The 22,518-nt window shown below is 43.4% G+C and overlaps 1 protein-coding gene across 1 annotated transcript in view; it reads left to right on the plus strand.

Moving 5' to 3' along the window:
- pkd1a (polycystic kidney disease 1a) overlaps positions 1-22,435 on the plus strand; it is a 40,814-nt gene extending 18,379 nt beyond the window's left edge. Inside the window, exons 19-56 of the mRNA XM_085911012.1 lie at positions 20-2,658; positions 2,729-2,926; positions 3,014-3,313; positions 3,413-3,846; positions 4,602-4,752; positions 5,905-6,057; positions 6,185-6,325; positions 6,742-7,051; positions 7,286-7,502; positions 8,111-8,270; positions 8,573-8,725; positions 8,838-8,982; positions 9,310-9,639; positions 9,734-9,822; positions 9,899-10,214; positions 10,291-10,468; positions 10,546-10,810; positions 10,884-11,079; positions 11,202-11,372; positions 11,445-11,588; positions 11,862-12,072; positions 12,348-12,474; positions 12,550-12,660; positions 12,844-12,893; positions 13,004-13,212; positions 13,897-13,975; positions 14,066-14,181; positions 14,489-14,691; positions 14,814-15,008; positions 15,095-15,234; positions 15,363-15,493; positions 15,603-15,666; positions 15,758-15,886; positions 16,254-16,425; positions 16,518-16,808; positions 17,532-17,666; positions 18,826-19,152; positions 19,747-22,435. Coding sequence (XP_085767138.1) covers positions 20-2,658; positions 2,729-2,926; positions 3,014-3,313; positions 3,413-3,846; positions 4,602-4,752; positions 5,905-6,057; positions 6,185-6,325; positions 6,742-7,051; positions 7,286-7,502; positions 8,111-8,270; positions 8,573-8,725; positions 8,838-8,982; positions 9,310-9,639; positions 9,734-9,822; positions 9,899-10,214; positions 10,291-10,468; positions 10,546-10,810; positions 10,884-11,079; positions 11,202-11,372; positions 11,445-11,588; positions 11,862-12,072; positions 12,348-12,474; positions 12,550-12,660; positions 12,844-12,893; positions 13,004-13,212; positions 13,897-13,975; positions 14,066-14,181; positions 14,489-14,691; positions 14,814-15,008; positions 15,095-15,234; positions 15,363-15,493; positions 15,603-15,666; positions 15,758-15,886; positions 16,254-16,425; positions 16,518-16,808; positions 17,532-17,666; positions 18,826-19,152; positions 19,747-20,664 — 10,298 coding nt within the window. The 3' untranslated portion in view covers positions 20,665-22,435. The remainder of the gene's footprint in view (positions 1-19; positions 2,659-2,728; positions 2,927-3,013; positions 3,314-3,412; positions 3,847-4,601; positions 4,753-5,904; positions 6,058-6,184; positions 6,326-6,741; positions 7,052-7,285; positions 7,503-8,110; positions 8,271-8,572; positions 8,726-8,837; positions 8,983-9,309; positions 9,640-9,733; positions 9,823-9,898; positions 10,215-10,290; positions 10,469-10,545; positions 10,811-10,883; positions 11,080-11,201; positions 11,373-11,444; positions 11,589-11,861; positions 12,073-12,347; positions 12,475-12,549; positions 12,661-12,843; positions 12,894-13,003; positions 13,213-13,896; positions 13,976-14,065; positions 14,182-14,488; positions 14,692-14,813; positions 15,009-15,094; positions 15,235-15,362; positions 15,494-15,602; positions 15,667-15,757; positions 15,887-16,253; positions 16,426-16,517; positions 16,809-17,531; positions 17,667-18,825; positions 19,153-19,746) is intronic.
- Positions 22,436-22,518: the final 83 nt, after the last annotated feature.

Raw genomic sequence — 22,518 nt, forward strand, 5'->3', positions numbered from 1 at the left:
TTTTACTTTCTGTCTCCAGGAATATACACCGCACTGGTCTCGGTCTCCAATCGTTATGAGAACAAAAGTCAGAGCATTAACATGAGTGTCTACAGTATGCTCACTCACGTGGATATACAAACAGAGCCACGGCTTCTCCTTGCTAGCAAATCAGCAGTTTTTGAAGCTCACCCGTTGCCCTCACCCTACGGAATCCACTACGACTGGAACTTTGGAGACGATACCGATCAGTCTCAAGGTCGGCGAGTGGCACACACGTACGCACGCAGTGGTGCCTTTAATGCCTGTGTGTCTGTAAATAACACCATCAGCTACACCAGGGCCTGTGCTGAGTTGTTTGTATTTGAGGAGATAGAAGAGTTGACAGCGGAAAGCTCCTCTCCATCAGAACTCCATAGTCCCGCTTTAGTGAAAGCACACCTTGCAGCAGGGAATAATATCACGTGGACATTCTCGATGGGTGACGGCAGCTGTTACACTACATCCGAACCCCACGTGTCACACATCTATGCTAAAGATGGCAACTACACAGTGAACGTGACCGCTGCAAATGCCGTGAGCTCCGGCTGGACGCTCCTTACAGTGCAGGTCTACGTGTTCCAAGTTGTCAGGATCGAGCCGTCCGGATGCGTCCAAGAAAGGACTCCCGTTAACTTTGATACGTGGGTGTCTGGCAATGTTTCCGCAAGCCTTTTTGAATGGAGCTTTGGAGATGGAAGCCCCAACGAGACACACCTAGGGAACCCTAAAGTCTCACACACCTACAAGGCAAGCGGGAACTACTACCTTTCTCTTAATCTTTCTCGTGGCATCAACAAGGCTTCCAAGGCCAACTTCTTCAAATGGGTGTGCGTGGAGCCAGCCTTAACCAGCATCAACTTTACCCTCGAGAAAACACACTACGCCGTCGGAGAAGAGATTCGGTTGCGGGTCAGCGCCGAGCCAAAGTATAGTTACAGCTATGAGTGGAACTTGGGTACTGACGAAGAACCTTTGCTGATTCGTGGCTCTGGCAATCTCCTGACAACATTTAAAAATCCAGGCCATTACATAGTGACAGTAACTGTCTCCAATAACATCTCATCAAGTAATTCGAGTGTTCTGGTTGAGGTTCAGATGCCCATAGGACCCATTCTTATTCTACATAATGGCACTAAATACAATTACCTTACACTTAGGGAGACATATTTTTTCACAACTCCGGTGTCATCTCCTGGTGTCACTCACACTTGGAACTTTGGGGATGGGAAGCTCATCGAGGGAGACAGTATCCCCTACGCATACAACCTCTCTGGAAACTACAACATTACGCTGACAGCAAGCAACGTCGTCAGCAGGAATCACAATATTTTACCCGTTGCGGTGCTCTCACCAATTCGTGGGTTAACTGTCAATGCTAGCCTAATAAATGTTCCTCTGAACGCCTCAGTCCACTTTGAGGCTCACCTTTTGGAGGGAGATGATGTGCGATTTTCCTGGATCTTGTGTGACCGCTGCACCTCGATTCCGGGGACCCACACTATGTTCTACACCTTCCGCTCAGTTGGAACCTTCAACATCATCGTGACGGCAGAAAATGACATAGGGACGGCCCAAGCGAGTATCTTCCTGTTTGTTCAACGTGAATTGGAGGGGCTTCATATTTTACTCGAGGAGGAGATCGGAGTAGGTGGGGACACAGAAGTGGATGGTTGCTGTTTTCCAACAAATCGTGTTCTCCACCTTCATGCGGGCTTAAAAGAAGGCACCAACATGACTTTTATTTGGAACATCATCAGCACACTAGATCCTATTAGCTCAAGATTCAACATCAGTGGCAAGACAGTGGAGGTCAATTTCTCCACGCCGGGGCCATGTGTTATCATCCTTCGAGCGACGAACCTTCTGGGTCAACTGTCCGTTAACAGAACCATCCAGTTCCTAGAGCCAGCCGGAGGAGTGTATCTGCAGATTAGCGACAACCCTGTTGCTGTCAATGCTCATACTAATCTGTCAGTTTCCACTTTGGAGGGCTCAGACCTGCAATACCGCTGGTTTGTGAATGGAAATACGCTCCCATGGAAAGAACCCCAGAAGACTCACTCGTTTCCCAGTCCCGGGCTATATCTGGTTACCGTAGAGGTCTTCAACGAAGTTAGTTCCGAGCTCGTGTCTGAGATGGTCAGCGTCCAGGAGGTCATCTCTGGGCTTGGATTCACAGCAATTGATGTGACTGAGCAAAGTTACATAGCATCAGGGGTGCCTGTCATACTCCACGGAGAAGTGGTGAAAGGGACCAATGTGACGTGGACGTGGCTGCTTGATGGAACAACAGAAACGGGACAGAACACGTCTGTAGTGTTCCAACAACCAAAGACAGCTATCGTCACACTGAATGCCACCAACGATATTAGTGAGCAAACGGTTTCAAAGGAGTTCTTTGTTCAAGACAAGATTCAGGGGTTAGAGTTACAGACAAGTAAAAAGTTTGCAGTGGTCGGTGAGAGGGTGGAGTTCACCATTTCTATGGCAGCCGGCTCAGATGTTGACCTGATCCTCAGCATCAGCGGAGATGCCACCGTTACCCCGCAAATCAACAAAACCACCAATTCATATTCACAGATTCACATATTCACCAGAGTGGGTACCTACATGGTCAACCTCACTGCTCACAATCAGGTAAAGCCAACTCACCCCAAAACAGCACCATTGCAAACAAGTGAAATAATTGTTGCTTGTACCAATGCAGGTGAGTTTCAAGAGGCGACACCTCCAGGTTGAGGTGATGGAGCCCGTACGTGGACTGTCTATCCAAGGAAGCAGCGCAGCAATCCCTGTTGGTGTGGAGAGATTATTTTCCGCCAGCATCGTGACTGGTAAACCTGTTACCTTTCTCTGGACTTTTGACCTGGACCACCTCCACCAGGATGCACATTTTACCCAAGAGGTAAAAAAAAAAGTCCAACTGTTTCATATTCATGACTGTCATCAGATCTAAAGCTAAATTCTCTCACGGTCTCATCCCACAAATCAGGTGCTCTACACACCAGAAGAAGCAGGTTTATTGACCATTTACCTGAGGGCCTTCAATGCATTGCACGGTCAGAACATCACCAAGCACATCCTTGTGCAGAACTTGCTGATGGCCGCAGTCCTACATGCAACACCTCAGGACACCCTGGTCAATAAAACTGTCACTCTGGTGGCTACTGTCACACCCAGCTCGAACCCTCTAGACTGTTTCTGGGACTTTAATGATGGCTCTACTTCAGTTCACACCAACACCACAACCGTGGGCCATGAGTACAAGAACCCAGGAAACTACATGGTCCAAGTATGTTTCGTACATGGATCGGGCCATGATTGTGTAGATACGTAGATCTTTAGCAATGTTTGGGGTCATCGTGGTATTTATACTTTTTCTCTCTGCCAGGTTAACTGTAGTAATCTGGTGAGCTTCGTGTTGGCCCAGGTTGAAATAAACATCAGTGTCCTAGAGTGCGAGGAACCAGAGGTACAAGTGATTCAAGCTCCCCGCCTCGCCATCTGGAGATCCCAGCCCACTTTTGTTGAGGCCACTGTGGACCTGAAAGGCTGCATGATATATGGAGCACAGTACTTGTGGCAAGTTGTCACAACGCCATCCTATGACCACCTCCTTCACTCTGGGGTCTTGACTGATCCCTTTCAGCCATTCCCAAATACAGAAATCCCTCTCCCACTGGAGGTGGATGTGCGGCGGCTACAACTGTCGTTGCCCAAGATGGCATTGGCTACAGGGAACTACACTTTGGTGTTTTCTCTGTCCTATGAAGGCGTGCCATTGAGGAAGGCAGCCTGTCTGCAACTTAGCGTCATGGCTGCAAGGTCAGTAAGAAAAACACGATTTTTCTACTACTTCTGGTTTCATTGATCATCTAAAAATAATGGGGTATTTCAGAAATTGTATTTATGTTATCACATTTAATTGCATTCTCTTCCAGTATAAATAAATAAAAAGACACAATAAAACATAGTTTTAAAATAAAAATGTATACAAATTTATGTAAGTGCAAAATTCTCTTCAGAATTACAGGGATGAGTTTTTAGGTTTCAATGCTCTAACTCGGAAATTAAAGTAGACTATATTCACGCTATTAAAACTTTTTCTAAACCCAGGCGCATCCAATGTCTTGACAACATGCAGGATTTTTTTTTTTACTTACACAGATAATTCAGAACTGTGGAAACCCTTCACATATCCCTGACTAAAATGGTAAAGAAAATAAACAAACAAACAAACAAAACAAAAACAAAAAAAATAGTGTGTGTGTTTGCTGCCCATTTAAGAGACCATTCAGATGTATGTTGGACAATTCCCAATGTTACTGCAATGAAAAAAACACAGGTTGGACATACCACACCAACTAAACTGAACGTAACCTTTTAATATTTAATTTGTTTTGGGCCAAAATTAAAACAAATGAACCTTTGCTAAGAAAATGTATGCGCTTGGAAGTCAGTAATAATGCCTTTCACCCTGACAATGTGAGAGCCAATAAAAACTGATAGCAAAAATGGAATTTGGGGAAAGCCTGCAGTTTTTTAATGTGACTTTTTTCCCCTCTGCTGTTTTCTCACAGGCTAATGCCCATCATAGAGGGTGGCACCTACAGGGTGTGGTCCAGGACCCAGGACCTCCAGCTCAGTGCAGAGCAGTCCTACGATCCCAATATGGACCCTGAAAGCCAGTCACTACTCCGCTACCATTGGGATTGCCAAAGCACATCAAAGGTGATATTATGAACGCAAAATACATACATACTTTTCAGAAATTTGTGCAATAATCATCAATATGGCCACCCTCTGATGTCCAGTCAGTGACACATTTGTTCTGTCTAATTGTCAGCATTGTAATTGGCATGATGATTGTTTATTTATTCATTTATTTATTTATTTATGACGAACAAATAAACTGCGAACTTTTGCATCCCAAACCTGCAGTTTAATATATGCTAATTAGTTGTGCTTGGTTTAATTGTTTAAAAGGGCACCTAATGTCCCTTCGAGCATTTAAATTAGACTTGCTTAGGGCAAATCAACACTCATAATCACACAATCACAGCCTGTTGCTTACATAAGCAAGTGCATATGTGTTCATCTCGTATTGTGTAACATTAACATAATGATTCATTATTTTCCTTTTTGCTTCTTTCTTTCTTTGGATCCCTTCTGCACATTTGACTTTAATCAAGTGGAAAGGAAATTCCACACTTGTACGATGTGCAGTACTTTGCTATTCATTTATAGCTGTGGAGAAGTTATATAAACTTTCATCTGGTCGCACGTAACGTTGAAGTGAAGAGGGATTTACAATTCACATGTTCCAATCTTTTTTTCTTCTTGTATTGTGAGCTTGAATTCATGTCATGTTTTTCACACTCAACACTTCTTTAACCTCTTGGACCGGAGTTTTAAGACCCAGCAGAATAGGTGTGTCCAGCCCGGGGTGTGTGTGTGCATGTTTGTGGGTTTTGGTGTGTGGTGTGTTTGAAACGAGGCAGATATTTCGAGAGTTATATGAATAACGCAGCCTGTCAAAGCTGGCACCTGGCTGCCCGCCCTGCCAATGACTCAATTATATTCAAACATCAAATACACACGTGTGCACATTTGCATAATGTGAAGTCTTGAATAATAAGTGAAGTCTACTGCATATTGAATCTGTGTCATTTTTTCACATTGTTTATTGAACATTTATTCAAAACAAAGACAGAGGATTAAAAAATGCGATAAACAACAGAAGTCTGACGTGAGGTAGGAATACAAATGGTAAATTGAGCTGTTATCAGACAAAATATAGTCCATGAATGTTTTTTTTTTGTTTGATTAAGATGTGAAAGTGAGTTGCCTGAATTTACTGTCAAGCCTAATCTCTTCCTGCAGGGTCCAGAACACTGCTTCAGCCTAAACTTCAGCTTGGGTTCCAGCGGTCCTGTCCTGGGAATACCTGGCTCTGAATTAGAGGAAGATGTTGAATACACTTTCAAACTGTCTATCAGCAAACATGGAATGACACCAGAGTCCACAACCCAAACTGTGAGTGTGCACCTTGTATAAAAACATCCTCTTAATTTATTCGGGAACCTTATCGGGTTAGGATTTATTCGATGCTTTTGTTCCAATATAGCGTGTACAAATGTGTAATATATATGTACGGCAACAGGTGCTGGTCCAGAGCGGTCACATTCCCATGGTATACCTGGAGTGCGTGTCCTGTAGGGCACAGTCCATCTACGAAGTCAGCCAGAACTCCTATGTCTACCTCCGAGGAACCTGCACGAACTGCCAGGGCTTCCATCGCGGGGTAAAAACACACAAGCCACATTGGAACAAGCAGACTATCACAATCCTACTGTCTCAGTCAGATGAGGTCACTGCTACTCACAAACAACAATGAGGTCATTCTTTCCAGCGTCTTCCTCTTCCCATTACTGCATCTCCTCCGTCTTCTGCTACTCCAATCTTTCTGCTGCAGTTATTAAGCAGTGGGTGTGAGACTGAGGTCATTGCATAAGCACAGCCAGAGAGAATAAATGAGATGATATACATACTAAAAGTGGGAAACAATCAGTATGACAAAATACGTGCTGAGTCAATTCAAGTGGCTGGTCGTGCTTATTCGGATTAACGGAATTCACAGCGCATCGTCTCAGGCGTGTATATAATCAAAGTTGGAACAGACATTCAAGCCTGCAGTTAATTTTTCTCTATCCTCATCAGAGATGGACAGCCATGACGCTGCAGAACGAGACTCTGATCCTGGACTCCTCCTCGACCACCACAGGAAATGACTGTATGAACCTGGTGCTGCGGCAGGGCGTCCTTCGCCACGGAGACTCGTACATTTTCACCCTGCACGTGACCGATGACGCACTGGATGGTGAGGGTGCTGCCTCCATCACCTTGCACCACAACATGCCTCCGGGTGGCGGGGAGTGTCACCTGAGAGCGGGTGGAGACAACGGTGAAGGAGACAGTGGAAGTTGGACCATTCGAACGCTGGTGGACAGAGTGCACTTCAACTGCTCAGGTACATTATATTTATCTCGTCACGGATCCCGCATTTTGTTTTGCTAACCATGCGAGACAGTTTAGGGAAAGCCATTTTGGGTTCTCCTAGAAGTGCACCTCCACTATCAAGAGGCCCTTGGATGAATTTGTGAATTTGATATGAAATTACTTGAGAATCATCTTAAAAGCATGCTGATATGTTTTTCTTTTATACAGTTCATATCCTAATCTTTCATTCTAAATACCCCTCCAGGTTACAGTGATCGGGGAGTCTCGGAAACACCTTTACTCTACAGTTTGTTGGCGACCCGCTGTAAGGAGGACTACTGTGAGGAGTTCTGTGTGTATAAAGGCAGCAGTCCAGAGCATTCGGCCTTCCTTCCCCCGGGCTTCAGCTCGGCTCGACACCGCGTGGCGGTGTCTATTATCGTGGAGGACCTTCAGGGAGCATCAATCACTGCCCTCAACAAGTAACCAAGTTAATTTGAGGTTGAGAATTTGGCAACATTTTTGCTGCATTCATTTAACCGAGTTGTGGACCTCTTCTTAAACTAGCATAGGATTAGGAGGATTGCTCTGCTCTTCATGTCCTGATGTGGGTGTCATGAAAGACACCCAAAGATTGTTTTTTGTCTATTCTATTCCATTATTTTTATGGTCGTTTTGAAGGCTTCGTTGCCTTGTTGCCACATATTACGCAGAGCAGAAACGGCTTGGTTTGTGAAAATCACTTGTAGTGACTAACCTGTATCTTAAGTAGAGCTGAGTCATTAGGATCCCAGATTGCGGACACTAAATTGCGGACACTAAATTACGGGTTTACTCAGATTGCAGGCCCAGTTGGCAACAAATGTACAAGTGGTGCAGACTGCTGTATTGAAAAGAGATTTTCACCTTAAGTTGCACTGTGTGTTTTCTCCATGGAAAATTTGACTGTTTGTGAAAGACAAGGAAATGGTTGTGGAAAATAATTTATTGGTGAAGCTACAAATCACACAAAATACTACAATACCTTGCAGATTATATGAAGGATAAATGGAGAAAGTTAAACCATTTGTCATTTTGTTTTGGTCCACAGGTCAATTGAGGTGGTGCTGCCGGATCCACCAGCTGTGTACAGTAGTCTTCCTCATTGGCTGGCTGAGCTGACTGACAGCAAACTTAAACAGCTGCTGGAGCAAGGAGACTCCCAGAGGGTCAGGGAGCTCTCCTTGGCTCTCATTACTGTTCTGAATGAGGTAGGAGAAACCTGAACATGAACACTGGAATGTACACTATGCATGCATTTGACCAATTTCGTTTTTGGATGACTCAGTCAGCCCAGAGAATAGATTGATTGCTGAAATAAATAAATAAATAAATAAATAAATAAATAAAAACGGATACAATTTTATTAAGGTAATATTGGAATTAAGTTTGCAAATGTAGGACAGTGTTTTCATCAGTTTATAAGCCTTGCTGGCACTGACCGACGAGCACAGAGTGAATGTATTTCTTCGTACCTCAATATTTGTACTTTTGTCTGATTATATTGTAACAGTACGAGCAGAACAGGGAGTCAACCCGCGTGTCACTAGCGGAGCGGGTTTACAGAGTCAGAGTCCGCAGCAATATTACCAGGGCGCTGACTGCGCTGGATCTCAACACTGTTAATGACATTCAGCAAACTTCTGCTGCGCTGGCGCAATGTACAGTAAGTAGAATGTTTTGTTTGAAGAGACAAGAAAAAAGGACCTGTGAGAATGAAAGATGATAGCGAGCTGAAAAGCTTTTACCAATGAGTTGTTTCCTTGGCGTGTTTTTAGGCGGTGAGTCGGGAGTTCATCTGCGAGGAATGTCAGAACAGCACACTCAACAAACTTGAGTCCATGTTAGAGATTCTGCAAAATGACACCAAGCAGGGAACGGTTACTCCAACTGAGATAGCTGACAACATCCTCAACATCATGGGTAAGAGATCTGTTTCCGCTGCAGGCTTTCTCGAGAGTCATATGATATACCGACAATCATCATTGAGATGTTTGTGCTGAAAATTCAAATTATTCTCTCATGGTTGATGACTTGAAAATTATGCCGAGTGCCAAGATCATTAACTGTAATCGTTCACTCATTTGACTCGTGGTCTTTGTTTTACCATTATTCTTATCATGCAAGACATGAGGATTAAAGAAGAAAAAAAAATGGGTGCAGACTTGAGCAACCTATTCTGTCAGAATGCCATTTTCCCAAATTCTCCCAGTTTTCCATCATTTTCTTTCCCCACGTCTCTTTCAAAAGGTGATCTGATCCACCAAGTCAGCCAGTCAGCATCTTACTTCCAACCCGCCTACCTGGATTTCGCATCAGTCTTCTCGACTTCTCCCTTGACCTCGTCTGGCGAATACCACGGAGGTATCCAGCTGGACCCCTCTCCGTCAACCTTAGAGCCGCACCCACTACGAGTGGCGGCCAAAGCCTACAGCCTGTCTTCGGTCCTCATGCTCATCCTTATGCACGGCCGCGTCCTGAACGAGGAACCGCTTGTGCTCAGGGGATCAGAAATAGCTGCCACGGGAAAACTTGCAGACCCCCAGAGCCTGCTCTGTTACCATGGCAACAGCAGTCCAGGTGAGCCTGTAGATTCAGTTATGACCCAATGAATCATTTCATCTCTTCCGTCAGGATCAATGTATCATGATAGTGCCATCTCGTGTGTCTGTAGAGTGCCAGCGGTTCTCCATCCCCAGAGCGTTCAACAGCAGTCTTGGCAGAGCAGCTGCAGGGAACAGTGTCATGCAGCTACTCTTGCAGGTAAGCAACATGAGCTCTTCCGACATCATCTATCATCGGGATTCCTCCACACTTCCTTTTTTTTTTTCCACCACAGTTGGAGTCCAACCCGTTCCCCTTCAACTATATAGCCAACTACACCGTCTCCACAGAGGTGGCATCCATGGAGTTCCGCACTCAAAATGGCACCCAGATTCCCATCTCCGGACTGGATGACAGTCTCGCCATCACTGTTGCCATTAACAATGGCACTGGCGGAGAGCTCGGCGCAGATTCTTCAGGCGCAGGAGGCGTACCCACGGCCGGAGCCGTCAACATCAGCCAGTGCGACTCGGTCATTGTCAGGGTGATCACAGGGAACAGCAACCGACAGGCTGGACTGTTTGTTCAGCTCAACTTCACCTCTTTGGAAGGTCATTGTTCGACTTAGGGTTAGGGTTAATATATATATTTTTGGTTTTAGTTACTATGTGGTATACGTTTCCCCAGATGGTGGAGGCAAAAGTGAGGGCGATGAAGATTCCAAGGAGCCATATATCGACGCCTACCTTCATTCCCACGATCAGCCTAATGAATTCAACTGCACCGACAGAAAACGTATCGCACTCAGTATGACCCGAAGCCAAGGCCTCGATCATAGGAAGTACACTTTCTTCCTGTCGCCAGAGTAAGACCCCACCCACCCCATTACAGCTTCATGCTAAACATAGTTGTCAATTGTAATTTCTGCCATCTGTTCCACAGGACGTATGACACTACTCTTGACTACTTTATCAACGTGAGCACGCCCTGCAGCCCCACCTCACAGTCCGCCGGCGTTCATCTTGAGGTGGGGCTGTTCGTCTCGCTGTGCCAGTACTTCAGCGAGAGCGAGAAGCAGTGGCGAACAGACGGCATGGTGCCCCTGGCAGAAACTAACGCCAGCAGAGCCGTTTGTCGCACTAGACATCTCACCGCCTTCGCAGCAGGCCTCTTTGTACCACCTCATGCAGTCAGCTTTACTGTGCCAGTCAGTACTAGAATTAAAAAAAAACATATTCTCGTTGTTAAGATCAACATGTAACTTTGTTGATCTTTTTCAGGCACGCTCTGGCCCACCGAGCTTAGTGGTGTTGCTGGTGTGTGTGCTGGGCTTGCTTTGCTACGTGGTTGCTGCTGCCATTTTGCACAAGTTAGACCAGCTGGATTTGCGCCGGGCTGGTGTGGTCCCTCTGTGTGGCACCGATGGACTCTTTAAATATGAGGTTCAAGTCAAAACTGGCTGGAGTCATGGTGCAGGTAAATGAATGGATGAGAACCTTTCAACCGGGACAGATTTTTCCCCTTAAGAGTCTCAATACATGCGCCACGAGAAAAAAAGTTCAACTTTGTAATAAGTGTGAGTGTGTGTACAATTTCAGGAACAACAGCTCATGTAGGAATCAGTCTGTATGGTCGTGAGGGCCGTACCGGACACCGCCATCTTGACGCCAGGGGAGCCTTTACTCGCAACGCCCTCGACATCTTCCATGTTGCTACGGACACCAGCCTTGGCAGTGTGTGGAAAATACGCATTTGGCATGACAATAAGGGTAATGACATCAACAACATCAACCAATGCTGAAGGTGTCTTATTTTGAATGAAGTCATTTGCTTTCTCTCAGGTTTGTCCCCAGCATGGATGTTGCAGTATGTCTTGGTCAAGGATTTACAGACAGGAAGTAGTTACTACTTCCTGCTTGATGAATGGCTGTCCGTAGATAATGAGAAAACTGAGGGTCGGCTCGAAATGGAAGTAGAGGCCTCAGGTAAATCTCAAATCATACCATACATACTTATTCATGATGAGATGGATAAAACAAATACCTTTGACCTGTTAAATTCATATTCTACATACAAAACATAAATCAGAACACTGTGTTTCGACTAATTGGACTGCACAGAACATATTGCAAAGAAACTTTTGTGATTGACTTTCACATTAAGTCAATAAACCTGCGAATAAGATTTTAATTTGATTACTACCAGTCAAACTTTTTTGGAATGGCTCACCAATGGTTATCGCCGACTGTTTTGTTCAGAAGAGGGATCGCTGCGGCAGTTTCCTCGCCTCCTGCGATGTGAGCTTCAGAGGGCGCTGTGTGAGAGTCACCTGTGGCTGTCACTATGGGAGAAGCCCCCTCGCAGCCCCTTTACTCGCTTGCAGAGAGCCACATGCTGTGCTTTGTTACTGCAGCTATTTTTGGCCTTCAACACACTATGGTACAGCATTGTGGTGGACAAAAGAGTCAGGTGTGTGCACGTTTGATACAACCTTTCTGTGCTTATGGTACTGTAGATGGCTTGAGTATTTCACGCCATCCATCCATCCATCCATCCATCCATCCATCCATCCATCCATCCATCCATCCATCCATCCATCCATCCATCCATCCATCCATCCATCCATCCATCCATCCATCCAAATAGCAAGACATCATGGTTTAAAAGATGAATTCACATTCAAGCCTTGATATTTTTTCTCCAGGCGCTCCTTGTTCCTATTTTGTTGTCGTTCTCTGTTGCAGCCCTCAGGCCGTGGCGCAGTTCTCTTCACTGAACGGAGAGACTGTAGCAGCAGGTGTGGTGACGTGTCTGATGGCCTATCCTCTCTACCTCCTGGTTTTCACACTCTTCAGAATGAGCCGCAGCAAGGTACTGCTATGAAAAAATGTGCTTCCATCACATGTGAGCTGACTAGTTTCTGTTTTTGTTTGTGCAAATCCTTAGTGTGTATCAGTGAAGCAGGTGCCTCCTCCAGGGGACCAGGAGTCAGTGGAGATCGATTATTTCCTGGAGAACTCCAATGCTGGAAGTTCTTTCCTCTACTTTGATGGCGAGGTAGAGTCTTGTGTGCTAAAAATAATTTGGATATTTTATATAGTTCGGTGAGGCGGATGTTTGATTTCGTTTTTCTTGGAAATCAACATTTCGGTTTAGCATGGACTACGTTTTTTTTTTTTTGTCTGCTCCTTACATCTGGCCTTCTCATGGTTAATCCCTTTCTCGCTCCCTGCTACTCAGACCAATTCAGAGGAAACCAATGTGGATTTGCCCACTCCATCCACCAAAAGGTCAGTTAATTATTTTCGTGTTGCACAAAATTTGACTTCCTTCATTTCAAATAATTTCAACGAACATTGAGTGTTGATTCAGTCCCCATCAATGCCTTTCTGTGTTTCAGTCTGGCGAGTTGGGACATGGCAGAGGACGAGACGGATGACAGAGACTGGCCCGAGCTGTCGGGTCATGTTTCTGAAACGGGAGGGGCGGGACATGGAGCAGGGCTGCCGAGGCTGAAGCGAGGCCAAGGGAGCAGGCACCTTGGTGTGGACATCACCTTTAACCCTGACAATGAGGATGAGCAACGTCACAAATACTTTACTTCTTCAGGTAAGCTCAAATGAGATCACATGTAAGTACAAATCTACGCTCTACAGGGCCATTATTGAAACACTTCCAAATTCAACATTTATTCAAAGTTTTTCATCTTTGGATATACAGTATCTAATCAAGTATTACTGTTATGTAATTAGCATGACACATTGTCGTAAACGGTCTCTATTTTGACTTAAGGGGACTTTTGTTATTAAGATTTCCAAGTAGCCTCACTTCACTAATCATTTCCTCAAGTCTCGGACCAACGCACTCATTGATGTGCTCGATCAAGCAAGGCAAGGCCATTCATGTGATTTTGATGGTGTGTTATAAATAGTTTCAGATATCGCTCTTTTATTGTATTCATCATAATAATAAGTCTGATTTGTAATCATCATAAATGGGCATTTTTATGTGGCTCCTCCATCAAAATAAGTATCCAGTTTATTCAACAATTCCAATACATTTGTCAGGATTCTTCATAAAATGAAGTCAGTCTTTATATTGAGGCATTTGAATACAAATGTTGAAGTTCAAATATATCAAATATAATTTTGACCCCTCAGTCTTTTGTGAGCTATATCGCTCTGTTATTCAAACAATGAGCAGCAACTGCATTTGTATGCTCAGTTGTTACTGACAGACTTTTGTTTTACCAACTATGAGTCCAAACAGTGGTTGAGTTACTTTTCCTCGCAGATGAGGACCTTATCAAACACATTCTGAGCGATGGCCAGAACTTCTTTCCGCAAGCAGATGAAAGTGAAATGGCTGATTTGTGAGTATCGACGGATTGCAAATAATCTGATATGATATTATGGGGATTTTCTTAAATGTCTTTTTTTTCTCTTTCCTGCACGTTTGTCAGGTCAAGCATTTTAGAAGATAACACAGAGGTGATTCTTCTCCAGAAAATCAATGACCCTCTCCCTCTCGAATCGGTCAGGAGAGAACCCCCGAGAACTGCTTTCTCCTCCAATACAGGTTTGTTTATCCTTTGATGAAATGATAAGCATCTAATATTTTGTGTTTTCTCCTTTTCTCCTGTTTTCTCCAAGTTTACATTTTTTTCATTCTGACCTATTGTTTAATTTGGGTTGATGATGGCAACACACATTCTTATTTTGTTGATATTGTTTAGTTACAAAGGTACCCCAAATTGTTTCTTATCTGTTTTCATTCGTCCTTTGTCTGTATACAGAGCATCTTGCAAATTGAATAAGACTTTTCTGTCCACTTTTGTAGCGCATTACATGAAAGTTTGTTTTTATCTGATCCCGCCCTTCTCCAGTTGTGACGGATGTTTGTCGTCCAAGACGTTTTCCTCCCTGGTGTGGACGCGCTGCTCTTTGGGGAAGCTGGGCAGCAATTGCCCTGGCTAACAGCGTATCCATATGGGCGGCTCACGGGTTCAGTCAGAGAGTGGCCATGATGTGGCTCATCTCCTGCTTTGCCAGCTTCCTGTGTTCTTGTCTCCTGTTAGAACCATTGAAGGTGTGTAAAGTGTAAAACACAATTTGATAACTGCTCTTGTATATATTGTATTTGCACTGTTTGAAATCACTCAACTGTTTTTGTTGTTGTTGTGTTTTTTTAACAATTAATTTGTCCTTCAGGTGTTGTGTGAAGCCATCTATTATGCAGTGTTTGTGTGCCGCCTGCGCCCTGAGGACCAGGATGTGTTGGTGGAGTTCCCCATGGTGGAGAGGGTGGTGCAGCGGGTCCACAGGGTGCGCCCACCTCAGGGCTATGCTCTGTCCCAGGACCGGCACCAGGCCCGCAAGGTCCGCATGCTGCACAACATGTTGAAGGTAAGCAAGAGATCCATGACAAGCACTTCATTGGGTCCCCTCAGTGTTTTCAAAGTTAAAATATTTCTTGTTGTTATCATTTTCAGAACTTCCTGGTCTACATGTTCTACTTGTTGGTGGTTCTTCTTCTCAACTATTCGGACTCTGCCAAAGACACACACAGCCTGAGACTTCATACTCAATTGCAACATGTGCTACACACACCTGAGTACCACAACATCAGCAGGTAAAATAAATATTCTGTAAACTCTATAAACTACAATCACAATAAGTATGATTTCATCTTTTAAAGTGAAGCAACTCAGCATCAATGATTAAGTCTTGTCATTTTCTCATCTCTGTTATGTTGTTTAGCCGAGATGATGTTCTGGCTTGGCTGGACAAATCCTTATTACCTCGCCTTCTGAATGACTCCGCCCTCCTCGGAGACACGGGAAGTGTTTTACTCGGCACAATGAGACTAAGACAAATCCACCACACACAGGGTGAGATGTGATGTTGCATTTGTTGGAGCCCAAATCCATACTGAGCAGAAAAATACGCTCTAACCATATAGTATGTGCATATTATTAAATATTTGCTTTATTTTTTTAGTTTTGACTGGTTCAAGATCAGAGGACAGGTGGGAACAAGCTTCTGGTGCTGCAGACACGAACCGGTAGGCAAAGGATTGCAGAAGGACCTAGTCTGTGTCTGTTCAATATGTGATTTATATTATTTATATTGATTTTTTGGGGGGTTCCTACCAGGTTGTGGCGTTTTGGTCCGAGAAGTGTGCTCAATAATGGCACGGACTTGGTCATCCACTTGAATAGAAGTCTGGAGGAGGCCTCGAGCTCCTTGCAGCAGCTGCAGCAGCAACATTGGCTTGGCGACAGGTTAGTAACTGAAAACGGAGTTAATGTTTCTTTTAACAGACAAAACAATGTGTCTGCAGATTCGTTGATTCTGTTGATTGGCTAATATTATATTATTATTGGATTGTGATTTTCTGACTCGCTCAGTTCTATTGTCCAACACCAGTGATGTGACAAGGACTTAACTGAAATGCAGCATGCATATCAATTTTTTTTAATTTTAGATTGTCAGAAAATGATCGTTCCCAAGGTTCAGCAGCCCATAATATTTGCTGTGATGGCCAGTTGTTTTTTTCGCACTCCTCCCACATTTGGATGGTCATGAAAAATATGGACCTAAATAATAGCAATACATTTTCTTCTTTCTTCCTGTGTGTTGTTTTTGTAGGAGCCGTGCTTTGTTTGTGGAATTCTCACTCTATAACATCAACACAAAACTCTTGGCAGTCTTTTCTTTCCTCTTCGAGTTCCCAGTTTCTGAGCATGCTCAGTCCAGCCTTGAACTCATTGTCATTACTCTGTGGCCAATCACAGAGCTGGATCTCCAGCTTCTTTTAATGGTAACTACAGTTCATTAGAAGCACAATGCAAATAAATTCCTGTCCTTTGTTTTGTCATTTTGGTGATACAACTATGTTTTCTTCCTTACTAGCTGGTCCTTCTTGGCCTGGTGTTATATTTCCTAGTACGGGGACTTTTGGGTTTCCTCCGCGAAGGTTACTCCTACCTGCTATCCACCTGGAGACTCCTTGGTGTCTGTAAACTTGCTCTGGCAGCATCTGTTTGCGGCCTGCATCTGAGTCGGTGCGTCATGGCCCAGCGGCAGTGGGCGTCGTACCTCAGTCGACCACGGGATGCCTTCACAGACTTCTACCCACTTGCCAAACAGAGTCAGATGTATACAGTCATGGCAGCCCTGCTACTCTTTATATTGGTTCTCAAGGTAAGAAATCAATCAAGTAATCAAACTACAGTTACACTTCAAAAGTAACAATCATCTCACTATCTAGAAAGCATGTATATATTTCATTGAATTCAACTTTATTCTGAAATGTCTCTGTTAAAAATTCACTTCAAAACCAGGTGTAATGCAAAGTAGTTGTGTTGGGAAAATGAAGCTTCAAATTTGCTTCATGAATCGATTGTAATTTTTGACTCCTCTCATTGCACTCTCACCAAATCACCATCACACTGACTTGTGATTTCAACAGTGCCATGTAAAGGAGTAAAAAAAAAGAAAAATACAATGACACGTTCATGACGCAAATTTGGAGTTTCATTTTCTCATCACTACTGAATGTGACTATTAAAGTGAATAAGTTGCTTTTTAAAGCAAGTAATAAAGTACACAAGTTTCTGTTTCAAGATTCAGATCTGTTACTAATATTGTCACAGACCGTTAAGATTTGATTTTAAGTTTTCCGTTCAATAAATGTTGCTACTTTCTCAATGAACATTTGAGGCCCCTAAAAAATACACCCTTTAACACTGACCAGCTTGTCCATGTATACAAACCAGGTACTTCATCTCTAAGCATGTAAATGAGTCGTATTTTCAACATATGGAAAACATACACTCAATCAATGTGATGCCATGACATAAATGCTTTTGAATAAGTTGGAAGGTTTCCTTGAATACATTTTGTTCCCTTTGCGCAACCATGCAGGCTTCTCATCAGTTGCGCTTCCTGCGAGAGTGGGCCGTGTTTGGCCGAGCTCTACGACGCTCCGTTTGGGAACTGCTGGGCGTCGCTCTGGCCCTCCTGCTCTTGCTGCTGGCGTACTCACACACCGGACACCTGGTCAGTGTCTCCGTTAAGTCATATTTATGCTTATGACATAGTATGAAAAGAAATGTGTTCATCAGCTTTCTGTTTATGTTGGATATTTGTAAGAAGAGAACTCATGTGAAGGCTTTCTTTTCAGTGTTAGATACAAAAAAAAAAGTATACCAGAGGACTTTGGAGTTTATGAGTGACTATTTAACATTAGTAGTAGTTGTAATGTGAATCAATGCAAACCCAAACAAAAAGTTAACAAACAATCAAATTATAAACCTAAAATTCTATTCCAACTTATTAGGGGTGTGCATCTCTTCACTTAAAGCAATTTGTGTTGTATTCTTATACATCGGGGGGATAGGATTCAACAATTAGGTTGAATTTGATGCGCCCACATCTTTGAAATCAAAACCGATTGTTCAATTTAAATAATTGTTTGCTTCACCACCCATCAAACCAATGTAAAACAATACTCATTGTGAAACACCAGTGCCTTGATAAAATTGTCACATATTGTTGCTTCATTCCCTCTCCCCAAAAAAGTTTATTTAATATTTATTATTTTTTACATCTTTGCCCCAAATGCCACACTGGGCCAACAATACTACAAGTCTTTTGCCGCGCGCGCAGACACACACACATTAGCATACATATTGCTTTAAACACACCAGAAGCTCCTGCAGTGTCATTTTCATTCCCATGAGCTCCTCTAAGCTTTCCTTCAACATGGAATACATTTCAATTGTTTTTGCCTCAAATAAACTGAATGAATGCAGCCACAAGGTCATTGCATTCTTCCATCGGAATTTCACATCATAGTGAATGTTTTCAAAGATGTTTGCCCAACATAGACATTTTAAGATAATGAAAATGCTCTGATGGGATTTACAAGTATTGTAGTTGTGAGGTCGTAGTACATAATTAAGAGAATTATGTTAGGTTTATTGAAAACTCCAAATTGTTCATGTGCATGTGAAGTATGGTTTGTCTGTGACCTGTTCAGGATGTATCGATTGACAATGGACGAATCGATGAATTTAAAAGTTAGTTTGTCCCAAGTATATACCCACATTTTTTTCTTTTTTTAAAACAAAGTAACTTTGAAGAGAAAAAAAAATCATGATTATTAGAATTATTACTGATTTTGGTTTCATGATATCTCTCCTTTCTGTCACTCTAGCTCTTCCATTCTGTCTTTGATGGCTATGGAAGCGTCAGCTCCGCCTGTCTGTCCTTGTTGGGCGCTGGCGGCCGAGGTCTGTTGTCATGGGAACCTTCCAGGACGCTAACCGGTCCCTCTGCCACGGTCTCCTCACTGGTGTTCCATGCCAGTTTTGCCGTGCTTCGATTGGTCTTGATCTGGTTGGTCATCTCCATTTTACTGAGGAACTACCGGCGCGGACGTGCCGAGTTGTACCGGCCTGCCGTTGATCTGCAAGACTACGAGATGGTCGAACTGTTCCTCAGGAGACTCAAAATGTGGATGGGACTTAGCAGGACCAAGGAGGTACTGAACTGCTTTGATACAATATATGGGATTCACTTTAGTGAAATAATCAGTCTGTGATTAGATTCATTTCATTGAACGTCAAAGGAGACAAACACCGCAATTAAATAAGATTCCAGCATAAAAAAGAAGGTCATGCTCCATTTGTGGCACTCAAAGGGCTGTACAGTAAATCACGTTGCACAATGTACATTTCAGTACATTACTAAATGTACACGACGACAGGTATTTGCCTTGAAAACAAATTTCTATTTTATTTATTATTTGAATGGTAATTTTCTTCACAATAGTTACTTGTATTTTATCTTCATTTTGAAAAGGCTTTAAAATAATTCGATATGTGAAATATTTATCACAATGCCAACTTCATCGTGTAACAGTTGTCTCGTGCGCAGAAATCAAATAAATGATCTGTCATTGGTTTCATGAAAATGTTATGTATCAAAATTGCCAATGGTATCGTATCTGTGAGTACTTAAGAATGAACTTTTCATACTGGTCTTTTTACTTTTGTTTTGAATTGAACTCAAGTTAACACTGTATATTGAAATGTGCGCTTCTCAAAACGTTGTTGTCCCTCTGATCTCGTTGCAGTTCCGCCACAAGGTTCGTTTTGAAGGCATGGAGCTGCCCCCATCGCGCTCCTCATCAACCAGCGACTGCAAGTCTCTGTGTTTACCGCCGCTGGACCGCCCCGACTCTCCCTCCACTCCAGACAGCATAGATGGCGGCTCCGAGGCCTCCTGGTGCCCTGCCGCCGCCAGCCCCTGCAGCCTGACCGAAGCCCCCGGCGTGGGCCTGGGCCTCGGGGTGGCGTTGGGGGGCGCCGACTGGAGGGAGAAAGCGGAGACCGAGGCCTCGCTGAAGAGGTTGCTGCCGACTTTTGATGCCCTGCTGCAACAACTGGACCGTGTCACCATGGCAACGGAGGATTTATTCCATATCGAATGCCAACTAGAGCGAGCACAGAGAAAAAGGAGACATAGAGGGAAAGCGAGAGGACCGGATCAAGGACAGAGTGGAAAGGGGGGACACAAAAATTGTGAACAAAAAGAAAAGTCGCGTGGCAAAGACAAGCAAAAGGTGGCCAAGAAGGCCAAAAAAAAGAAATCGGGGGAACTTCCAAAGTGTCGAGACTCTGCGGCCAATCCAAAAATGACTTCAGGAGCCTCAAACATTCCCTTTGCAAAGTCCAAAGCACTGCCCCCCTCCTCACCTCCCTCCAAGCTCTCCAGCGGCCCTCTCCCAGTGACTCCAGTACCGGACCCCTCTGTGTCATCACCCGAAAGCCCCTCTTTTTATTCCCGGCCTCTCGAATCAAGCATGGCGTCTCCATGCACCCATGCAGCCCCACCTTCACCCCCGCCCACAGCCTGGGAGCACCCGTCCACTGAGAGAGAGACCCTCTCCTCCTCAAGCCTCTTCAACCATCCGGCCCACACAACCACCATCCCCACACACAAGCGAAAACGCAAGCCTCCTCCCCTAAAAAACAAAGTGCACCCCAACTAAGGAGGAGCAAGGAGAATGTGAGGTTAAGGACGAGGGGAGCGCAGGGGCAGCTGGTTTTGTCTCGGGACGCTCCTCTCTAAATCTCACGGATAAGGAACAATGCACAAGGCCACACGCTTAAGAAGAAGAAAAATGGTGGTTGGATTGGCTCAATCAAGGTGCAGGTCACCAGCTCAAGACAACCATGCAAACATGGAAAGCAAGAAACTATATTCTGCGCGTTCCCCCTCAACTAGCTACAAATGACCCTGGAGGTCACCATGGAGGTCACTGACAGAAGCACATAAGCGTGCTCACCTGAGAACTAAAAAAATGAATTCTTATTTCTGTTATGTTATGTGTTCATCTTTGAATATGTTATCACAATCTGTTGGTACTATTACTCCTATGTGGGCATTTGTGGCCCGCCTGGAATAAAAAAAAAGTTTTAGTGCCCCAAATTTGCATGCAAAGCAAATGCACACGCACGCACACACACACACGCTACACATGTAGACAAACCTCGGCGGGGGCTTGGCTGCTGAAGCCACTTGTTCAGGGTTTCGATTATGAGAGGACGAAAGACACAGGAAGTGATGTCATAGGGAACACAGAGAAAGTTTGAAATAAAAATGGATGTACATGTAAGTTGGGAAGAGAAAGGACATTTATACTACTTGGTATTTTACTTTTGTTCACCCACCATGAAGCTATATTGATTATCGGTATGGTGTATTGTTTTTATTGAGTTCAACATGGTTGTGATGTAAATGCACTTTGGTTTTAATATCATTGGTTCTGTAGTGTGGCGTTTTTTTAATGTAATAAGCTTGGTATGAAATTCATTACAGAAAGCTTTACTTATACTGTAGCTAAATTATAAAAAAAAAAAAGAAAAAAATTGCCAAAGCTTCTGCAGCATGTATGACTTTTACCATGACCATCTTTATTTTGTTTTGTACTTAGCACTTTATTGTCAAATGGAGCTGATATCTAAGGCGACATTTTTAAACTCATCAACTTTATCATTTTTGTTTTCATGTTATGAAAATGTCTGAGTATTAACAAGTTTTGAAGCAGTTACCATGTTGTTGTTGTGCTCAACGTGAGTACTTTTTTGTCCAGTGGGCAAATCTCAGGGAACACACCCTTTTCCTCAAAATAAAACAAAGGGTTTTGACGTTTATTTTTATTTTTTTATATATATTGTGGAATTGACACCACTTGATCCTCCAAAGAAAGGATTGAACCAACGAGTTGTGATAGTTGACAACCGTAAAGATTTTTCCACATACAGTATAACTTCCTGCCACATACATTCTTATAAATTAAGAGGATTTCCTGAAACCTGATTTTAAAAACTTGCATTGTATGTGTGTACAAGTCTGTATATCTTGGTGCTTAACGGTGTGTGTATATATTTGTTTAAGCTTTTTTGTGGTCAAATTGTTATTGTCCTTTAGTCATACATGGTCAGTTCAAGCACAAGTATTGTAAATTTGACATTTTTGGTCTAGCAAACAGATTGAAATCTAAGCTAAAGAAATATTAAATGAAGTGCCTACATGCTTATGTTCACTATTCTCATGAAAGGAGCGTCTTGTGTATAACTTTTACCAGTATGTCAACATTTTGTTTTATTCCATCGGTATTTTGCAGTGGTGATAATGTTCATGCTTTTGCACTTGACAAAGTTGAATAAACAGCTCAACAGTAAATGAAATCTTGAACATCAGTGCATAAGGTTGTTTGTTCAATTTTGAACATGCCCAAAATTTCTTTGCAACAAGAATAACTATTGACGACTATTAAAACTGTTGGTGAATGTCTGGGCGAACGTCTTTGCCACCGTTTGCGACCTTGAACGAACCCTGA

The sequence above is a fragment of the Syngnathus leptorhynchus genome, chromosome 5 (genome assembly GCF_054491065.1).
Source record: "Syngnathus leptorhynchus isolate UIUO chromosome 5, UIUO_Slep, whole genome shotgun sequence".
Classification (NCBI taxonomy): Eukaryota; Metazoa; Chordata; class Actinopteri; order Syngnathiformes; family Syngnathidae; genus Syngnathus; species Syngnathus leptorhynchus.